Source organism: Galeopterus variegatus, unplaced genomic scaffold (genome assembly GCF_000696425.1).
Source record: "Galeopterus variegatus unplaced genomic scaffold, G_variegatus-3.0.2 Scaffold6747, whole genome shotgun sequence".
Classification (NCBI taxonomy): domain Eukaryota; kingdom Metazoa; phylum Chordata; class Mammalia; order Dermoptera; family Cynocephalidae; genus Galeopterus; species Galeopterus variegatus.
Genome location: NW_007732858.1, coordinates 18,799 through 28,937, shown reverse-complemented (window position 1 = coordinate 28,937; position 10,139 = coordinate 18,799). Strand labels below are relative to the sequence as shown.

Sequence of the window (10,139 nt, the reverse complement as noted above, 5' to 3'; positions counted from 1 at the left end):
ATCCATGCTTAATTTCACAGTAAAGTGTATTTTGACAAGTTTTGTTTTGTACTTGAAAGGAACAACAAATTTCTTGTAGACAACCTATAGCCAAAGTGTCTCCACTAAGAATTAATTTTGAGACTAGTAGTCTTAAAGAAGGCATGTATTGACTTTTAACTGCCTCGAAGATATTGGTGTCCAGTGGGAAAGGAATAGAGCAGGTAGCTAAATATGACAATTAAGATCTTCCTTTGGAAATGACACAAGCAGATCATCTAAGAGCAGTCTTTTTTAAAAAAAATGAGCCTTACCTTGCACTTCCTTAAGCCTTTGGTTGTCAGACTTTAGCATACTCTCAAGGTGTTTTAAGAGATTTGTAGTCAAATTAGAATTCCCAGAAATAGAAAAAGGCACAATGGTTTGACCATATTGACCCAAATCCATTTGCCTAATATTATCATTCTCTGAAGTGTTACCAGCCCTTAAGAGAAAGGCAAAGCAACCTACGAGCCCCAGTATCTGTAGCAAAAGGAGTTTCCAGTTGCGCCAACTGAACATCATCCTTTTTATGAACATGGCACGGAACTGCTGGTTGTAGAGGGAATACTAAAGAAAGAACAGAGAAACATAATGTTACAATAATCGTAGACTTAAACAAGTCATTCATGTTGAAATTCATGTTGAAATTTATTAAGATGAACACTTTGAAATATTATGGTGTAAACATAAAATTTTATGGTATAAAAACATGTGATATAAACACATAAAGTTTATATGAATAAATACTTGGAATAGAACCTAAGCATAGTATGATGGTACACCATAGTAAGATCATTCTTTTGTTTATATAAGGCAGGGTCAACAAATTATGCCCTCTTCATATAAACAAATTTTTACTAGAACACAGCTATGCCCATTCATTTCTGTATTGTCATGTTTTTTTCCTACTACAATGGCAGAGTTGAATAACTGTCACAGAGACCATATGGCCCACAAAATCTTCAATATTTATTATCTCTCTACGTAAAGTTTGCTGAACTCTGCTATAATAGAAAAAATAAAATGTTCAAAGTCTGGCTTTTGATGTAACACATTTAAAATCTCAACAGGATGATTTTCCTCAGACTCTTGATAGTCAAGAAAACCAGGGTGCAATGTAGAAGAAATGGATGATTAGAAGAAGAATGAAAGAAATGCTTGGTAACTCGAAGAGACTTCCCATGCTGAGAATCATACTGATTAGAGAATAATTCCTTATGCAGTAACAATTCCCATTACAAACACTTAAATTACCTAAAATATCATGCATGCTTGATTATTATGTAAACAACTGATACCTTTATCTATAACCTGTCACTTCTGCATTAGAAAATTGATTAGGGCCGGCCCGGTGGTGCACTAGTATTAAAACAAAATGTGCTTCTTGTGCAAATCTATACCAGGTTTCTTCGTAAAGGTGCTTACCCCGGTATTAAACATTATAGTAGGGCTTTCATTCAGAGTGGGAGAATCTATGCTCTTAACATTTCTTGACACATTCCTATCCTGGTTCGTGATGGATAATTTGTTCATTCGGGAGGAAGTCTTTTTATCTTGAATATCTGTTTGTGAACTTTCCATGTGACCAACCCTACATTAAAAAAAAAAGTACAAAGCATTTCATTTCAACCTTATCCCAAAATTTCTTGTTTGGAGAATATGAGTAGCAACCTTCAACTCAGAAAAGTCCTTGTCTTTTTTTACTCACTGCCTGGCAGGAACATTATTTTCAGGCAACACAGTAACCGTGGCAGAGCAATGGCTCCAAAACACGCCCTACCCCCCACGCTGACCTCACTGCTCTCAAATTTCTATTGTGTGAAATCTGAAAGTTTGGAAAGTTTACAAAGGGAACTAAGACATGGTCCTTTCCCTCCAAGGTTGTTTTTTTCCCTATGTTCTTTTAAGAAAGAGTATTACTTGCCTAAGGAAGATCTCTTCCATGGTGGTAATAGAGACACCAAAGCTAGCAATGCCCAGCTTTCTCTGTCTCTTTTCCAGAGCAGTAAACAGAGCTTCAAACCTAGAAGCACAAGAGAAGAGAAAAAGCTAACACCAAACTTGCTGGTTTTTGTATTTATATCTTTTTATTCTAAACCGATGTTCTCATAAGTGCAGAAAATGCAGATCATTCCTCACTTTAATGCTTGTTATAATTTCATGCCTTTGGTAAATCAGAAAGTTGGGACAAATGGAAAGAAACAAACTTGCAGATTGCTGTAGCAAATTGCTTCCCACTCTACTTAGTTTTTGGATACACATAATTTTGGTCTTGTAATAAAACTGTTAAGAGACTATGTATGTTAATAACTCTTAACTAGTTGACATGAGCTAACTTATCACCCAAATATACACTATTGTTCCTGTTACTAAGTACACCAAAAAAGAAAATAATATTCAATAAGAAAAAAAAGACACTTTAAAATAGAAAATAGATAAGAGCAGGAGAACTTGAAGACACAACTGTGTGATTAAATATCCAGGAAAATCTATGGAAGTCAAGCCAGATGCAATATAGAGACATCAAGCCTCTTAAAGAACAGTTTTCCTGGGAAGATCTCATAGTACATTGTGTTCGAAAGAGTATCTTTTCCAGAAACCTCCAGTTCTCAAAATAATCTCCATCATATTCTTTATGAGGAGTAATTGAACCTATCTTTGCACATTCTCAGGGTTGGGGGAACTCAAAGTTCTCTCTTTGGGAAAATCTATCAAAATTTCTTCCATATTCAAGCTTAAATTCTATCTAATTTTGCACATTAGCTCTAATCTTACAACTGAGGTTATATAAAATAGATATAATCCACCTATGTGACAGCTTTTCCCATTTTTAATTTAAAATATGCTTTCATTTATTTTTTTAATTTTTATTGTGGTAAAATATATATAACAAGGTTTGCCATTTTAAGAATTTTTAAACATACAATTCTCTGGACTTAATTGCATTCAAAATGCTGTGTGACCACCACCTCTATTTATATCCAAAATTTTCTGTCATCCTAAACATAAGCTGTGTACCCATGAAACAATAACTTCCCATTATTCCTTCCTCCCAGTTTCTGGTGAACTCTAATCTACTTCTGTCTCTGAATTTTTTTCTTTTTCTTTTTTCTTAATTGCTTCTTGATAATTGTATATATTTATGAAGTACAATGTAATATTTGGGTACATTTATACATTGTGCAATGATCATATCAGGGTGTTTAGCATATCTGTCACCTCAAACATTTGTCACCTGTGTTGGGAACATTCAATATCCTCTCAACTACAGTAGTTTGTTGTGGGCTGTAGTCTGTCTATATTACTATAGAACACTAGATCTTATTCCTTCCTATCTCTCTACAATTCTGTATCCACTGACCACCCCTCCCCATCCCCTTCTTCCCCATCCTTACCAATCCCTAGCTTAAGCCTTCTAGCAGGAATATAACATGCATTTCTTCCTTTTAGCTTGTAGGAGTTTCACAAAATGATATATAATTCATTTCTTTTTCTTCCTGCTGTCACCCACTGGTTTTTCCTGCACATTACTATCTTCTAGCTCAAGAATTTTAAGCATATATATGTATACTCTCTAATATGCAGCACTATTTTGACACCTGTCTTACATATCTATTCCTCTGGAGCGCTGCATGCCATTCCCTGCCATATTCTAAACCTAAGTTTCATTCTAATGAGTCTCAGCATTGTTTTACAACAAATTACAACACTGTTTTAAAATTTCAAGACCATTTCCCTGTGAGATACATTCAATGAATACATATAGGTATATGTGATTAAAAATTATTTCTTTTCTCTTCCATATTACTTATTCAGGCAAGTAAACACGTTAGAACAATGTCTCACAGAAAGTAAGTGCTCAATTACTGTTAGCTATCGGAATGACCACAGCAGTGCCGTGGTCTAACAGAGGGAGGGAACATTCCTAGCGCTACAAAGTGGAGTGGGGGAAAGGGGGAGGGGGACGGAGGTTGGGGGATAATTGGGCGGGGACAAGGGGTACAAAAGGAATTTCTTGTAGTGGATATGTCCCTAGTATGTCCCTCATATCATGGGCAGGAGGGGTGACAATTAGCTTAGTATCTCATGAATATTCTTAATAAATAAATACATAAAAATTAAAAAATAAAAGTAAAAAAAAAAAGAATTTTAGCTGGAATGGAAACCACTAAGAATCTAATCATTATTTTATTCTTTTCATACTATATTCTGAAATAACTGGATCCACAGGTATATTTTTTGTTATTATTTTCTCCTTCCCATTTCTTAAAAACTCACCCTGTTAGAGAAAACTTCATTCTGAGCAAATGTATTTTCTCTAAATTCATGATTTTCATTTTATTCTGTACTGAGTCTGTCATTCCATATTTGGATTTATGGACCAGAAAGCTTCCTATTTTTCTTCTATGTCTGAATGATTAGTAAGAAGATATGATAAACATCATGTGCTTATAAATCCTTCCATTTCCTCTTTTATATGTAATCATAGCATGGTGTTTCTGACCTCTTCTGAGAATGTCATTTGTGTCCATATGAAACAGGATAAGCAGGTAGTGTAATAAGTTTAAGCAAGTGCTTTATCTGTATATCTCCTTTGGACAGCTTTTGTAGCTCCAGATGGATCATAACTACCACATTGGGTTAAGGTACCAGCATAAAACCTGGCTCCCACCTTTGCTGAATGAGTCAAATACTTTGTATCTCTAGGGAAACATAGCTAGAATTTTATTTCTGATTCTCTGTTCTGTTTCATTATTTTACTCCAGCTCATGACTAGGTTTTTGGTTCTGCTCCACCATCTGATCACGCTGCCTCTTGCTGCTGTTTCTCAAAATTTTCCAGTTTATTGAGTAAATAAAATTCAAATGATGCTATTCCTCTTCCCTTTCTTTCTTCTATGTGATGTGTCCCCCTTTTTCCTTGAAAAGGAGAAATTAAAGTCCTTCTTTGTATCTCATGAATATTCCTAACCAATAAGAAAGAAAGAAAGGAAGGAAGAAAGAAAGAAAGAATATGACAAGTGGTTTGAGTCTAGGGAATGCCAAACAAGCACTTACTTATATATGGCAAGAAGATAAAAATATCATACTCTGAAAATCACTGATGAATATTCTTAGTTTCCATTTCCCCCTCTCAGAATGGTCATCCCAGGTAGAGTTATTAGTCTTTGTGAGTTCCTCTGATGAATAAGTTGGCTATAACTGGTGCATTTGAACTGCTTGTTTGCTCTGGGTTCTTGTCATCCTGACTCCAAGAGCCACCATGTAAGCTGCCTCATTTTTTCTCTTCTTATTTTCATATGTCCCTTCACTCCACTCACCAGGAGTAAGTTTTACTCTACCAAGAACATACCATCAGTTATCACCAATTATCACCAGGAAGCTACGGCATCTCTCTTCAGTGCAAGCAGCAGCCATGACAGCAGTTTTGTCATGTTAATAAACTCTACTTCCTAAGCCTGAAGAGACCAGGAAAAGCAACAATTATTTCTGGCTATCTAAAAACCAACCATTTAGCACTCTCGGGATTCATACCTGTGTATGTACTCTTTGGGTAGAATAAACGATAATTCAGTCCCAACGTTGTTCTCCAAAGTGGCTGTTGGTATGTAATAATGAATTAATTTTGATATTACTTCCACATTACAATGATGCTCCTTCACCATGACTATATGGTATCCGGCACCTGAGAAAATACATTTAGAAGGAGAAATAAAATAATTTTATACTTCTCATACTCTTGTCCAGGTGAGCTAGAAGATAAGGCATGTTATGAATCATTTGATTACAACTCTAAGGAGCCTAATAAATACTTCTTTATAATTTCATTTATTTTCATGGGGACTGAAAATGATCTGGATTATATAACGAGATAAATGAGAGATAGGAAGAAAAACCTGTGTTATCTGGCTTCTCATCCTATTGCTGAAATCTGAGAGGACAAGATTAATATTATACAGATATTTATTGGGCGCCTATTATATATGCCAGGCAATAAATAACTCAGATAAAAATATCTCCCTTCAGAGATGCAAGAAATCTTTTCAAAGACATCTGTGCCTTCACTAGGGACACTGCACTAGCCTTCCAGAAGCCAGGGGTGGGGTGGTGGGGTAGTGGAGAAAAATCGCTCCAGGGCACTCCAGGGCTTTATGAAAAACATCAAAGTGGCATTAAGACAGCTCAGGACAGGACAACAGAGCTGAGAGAAATACCTCTGTGGCACAAGTCCTTCACCGATATGGCCTTCTGAGGACTTGGGAGAGGACAGCAGGGTAGAGAAAAGTCTTTTAAGGAACAGAAAACAGAGAACATTGATGGAGAGCAAAGCATATTTGTCAAATTCAAGAGGCTGGCAACTGGCCTGTAGCTTAAGGAGATCTCTATAGTTTCATCCATGCACAGATCCACAGTTGCCTTCTGAGGACTTGGGAGAGGGCAGCAGGGTAGAGAAAAGTCTTTTAAGGAACAGAAAACAGAGAACACTGATGGAGAGCAAAGCATATTTGTCAAATTCAAGAGGCTGGCAACTGGCCTGTAGCTTAAGGAGATCTCTATAGTTTCATCCATGCACAGATCCACAGTTATAAAATTCTGATTCCATTCCCAAACCATTTGAAGACAGTGATGAATAGAATCTAAATAAAACTACAACACACTCCAATATTGGCTCAAATACAGATTATGACTCAATCTCTCATAATAGTGACCTGACAGAGACAAGGGTGTACCATTTTCTGAGATTAAATATTAGATATTTTGGCCTCTACTGTTATTTTATTCACAACATGTCATAAAAATTACAAAACATGCAAATGAACAGGAAAATATGAGCTTTATGACAGAAAAATCAATAGAAGCAAACATAAAGATTGGCCCAGATGTAGAAATTATAAAATGAAGACTTTAACCCTGATAAATATGTTAAATAGTCTAGCAGAAATAGAGAAAAACATGGTGTGAATAGATGAGCAATTTCTGTAGATTAATGAAAACTATAAAAAAGGACCAATTAGAAATACTGGGAAAACTACACCAAAAGTAATTTATTCAATAGTCTCAATAGCAGACTAGACAGAGGAGAAGAAAAAAATCAATAAGCTTAAAAGCAGGTCGTTAAAAATGATATAATATCTAGAATATACAAGGAACTCAACAGCAAAAAAAAAAAAAAAGATTAAAAATGGGCAAAGGAGCTGAATAGACATTTCTAAAAAGAACACATACAAATGGCCAATAGGTATACAGAAAAGTTCTCAACCTTATTAATTATCAGAGAAATGCAAATCTAAACAACAACAAGATATCATCTTACCCCAGTTAGAATGGCTATTATCAAAAAGACAAAATATAACAAATGCTGGCAAGGATATGGAGAAAAAGGAACTCATACATTGTTGGTGGGAATGTAAAGCAGGGACAGCTGATCTGCATCCCAATCAGCATAGGACCACTCAGAGGAGACTGGTCAGGAATATAGAATTTCATGGGGTGCAGTTTGATTAAAAGACGCAGACTCAGATCAGAGTTACTACACAACCCAGGTGCACTGAGTCTGTGCAGAGCCAGAAGTACCTATAAAGTCAACCATTATAAACTGCTGCACAAAAGGCCCTCCCTAGGGAAGCAGCAGCAAAGCAGAAATTTAGCTCAACTACAGAGCTCAAGTACTAGTTCCAACAGGAAGTTTACCCACTTTAGAAGTAAGCAAAGGACAAAAAATTAGTTCCAGCTCAGACACACTGCAAATGCCTCAGGTCCACCCAGGGACATAAGGCATAGAGCCAGGGACTGGATCCCCCCTCCCCCCCACAACCAGGCACAACGCTAGTGCCAAGGATCATGCCAAAAACATCATCTCCATGTGGGTGGCCCGCCACAGCCATCACAATAACCATGGCTGCTGTGAAAGCATCTAGATGCCACAACCACCATGCAGATGGTCCTCCAGCCACTGGAGTGCACTGACACAAGGAGAGTCACTAGCAGAGATAAAGAGGAGGATGTCTCTCTCCACAAATCTCATTCCAGAGTGACAGAAGCAGCATCTGCTCTATGATAATATTGGGGGACCTGATCATACCTCTCAGCATTGGACAGATCATCTAGGCAACAAATCAACAAAGTAACCATTATTCTTTCAGAAGGAGAAAAGAAATCTAGGGTAATTAGAGGCGGTAGGGGGTAGGGGGAGGGGAATGGGGTGAGACTGGACAAGGGGCATAAAGAATAATTCTGATTTGTAACAATATATATGCTAGTAATATCAAGTTGATCAACATATCTCAACATTGAACCCCCAAAATGTGTATAGTCAATTATGATTCAATAAAAATAAAAATAAAAGAGAGAGAGAGAAATTAAAACATTCCAGATAAATAAAATCTGCGCATTCACAAGCAGTGGACCTGTCTTGCAAGAAATGCTATACGGAGTCCTTCATGTTGAAATAAAGAGAAGCTAGGCAGTAACGTGAGCAGAGATTTTGTACATTAAAGTTAATATAAATTAAAATTAGATTGTTATAACTTTAGGATGTAAATGTAATTACCATGGTAACCAAAAAGAAAATATTTATAGAATATACACAAAAAGATATGAGAACAAAAAAGAAAACTAAATCAAAACATTTCACTACCAAAAAATAAAAACAAAAACAAAAAACCCAAAAAACCTAAATAGGAAAGAAGGCAGGAAGGGAGGAAATGAGGGACAAAAGACATATGCAAAAAGAAAAATAACAGAGTGATTTACTCCTTGTTATTAATTACTTTAAATGTAAATATACAAGAGTCTCAGTTTAGATCCAAAGACACAAATAAGTTGAAAATGAAAGAATGAAAAAAGCTTTTCCATGCAAATTATATCAAAGAGAGCTGATGTGGGTATATTAATACTAGTTAAAAAAGAGTTTAAATCTAAAGTTTATGAGACAAATAAGGATATTACATATTAATAAAAGGTTCAATATAGCAAAGAGATATAACAGTTATAAACCATTTACACATCTAATAAAAGACCTTCAAATATATGGAGCAAAAATTGCCAGAGTTGAAGCGAGAAATTAAAAGTTCTACAACAATAGTTAGGCATTTCAATAACCCACTTACAATAATGGATAGAACAAACAGAAAGAAGATAAGTAAGAATACAGGGGGCTTGAACAACACAATAAACTAACTAGACCTAACAGAGATACAGAACAGTCCACCCAACCACAGCAGAATGCACATTCTTTTCACATGGCACATTCTCCAGAATAGAACATACATTAGGCCACAAATTAAGTCTCAATAGATTTTAAAAGGTATACAAAGTACATTCTCAGACCACAAGAGGATAAAGTGAGAAATTAGTAGCAGAAGGAAAACTGGAAAATTTTAATATGTAAAGATTAAACAACGTACACTTAAACACCCAATGGGTCAAAGACGAGATCACAAGGGAAATTAGAAAATACCCTGATACAAATGAAAATGAAAACACAATATGCCAAAACTTACGTGATGCAGGAAAAGCAGTGCTCAGAGGGAAATTTATAGCTGTAAATGCCAAGATTAAAAAAGAAAGATCTCATATAAATAACCCAAACCTTAAGGAACTAAAAAAGAAGAGCAAATTAAGCTGAAAGAGAGCAAAATGAAGATATAAAGAAAGATAGCAAAATGTTTTATTGAAAACAATAAAGATTAGGACAGAGATTAACAAAACAGAGAATATAGAAACAACACAGAAAGTCAGTAAAATCAAAAGTTGGTTCTTTGAAAAGATCTACAAAATTGACAAAACTTTAGCCAGAGTGACAGCAAAAAAAGGGAGAATGCAAATAATTAAATTTATTTATTTATTTAAATTACATGTGGGAACATTACTACTAACACTACAGAAATAAAAAGGATTATGATAGAATATAATGAATAAGTATACACCAACAAATTAGATAGCTTAGAAGAAATAGATAAATTCCTTGAAATACAAAAAAACCCACCTAAGTAAAGAAGTAGAAAATCTCCAAGACCTGTAACTAGTAAAAAGATTGAATCATTTCTCAAAAAACTCCCAACAAAATAGTCTGAAACCAGATGTCTTGACTGGTGAATTGTACCAATATTTTTTTTT

The 10,139-nt window shown here is 35.3% G+C and overlaps 1 protein-coding gene across 1 annotated transcript in view; it reads right to left on the bottom strand.

Moving 5' to 3' along the window:
- LOC103606626 (ATP-binding cassette sub-family A member 3-like) overlaps positions 1-10,139 on the bottom strand; it is an 86,126-nt gene that overhangs the window by 59,087 nt on the left and 16,900 nt on the right. Inside the window, exons 7-10 of the mRNA XM_008591189.1 lie at positions 5,556-5,706; positions 1,946-2,044; positions 1,447-1,612; positions 294-588 (exon numbers count right to left, since the gene is read on the bottom strand). Coding sequence (XP_008589411.1) covers positions 294-588; positions 1,447-1,612; positions 1,946-2,044; positions 5,556-5,706 — 711 coding nt within the window. The remainder of the gene's footprint in view (positions 1-293; positions 589-1,446; positions 1,613-1,945; positions 2,045-5,555; positions 5,707-10,139) is intronic.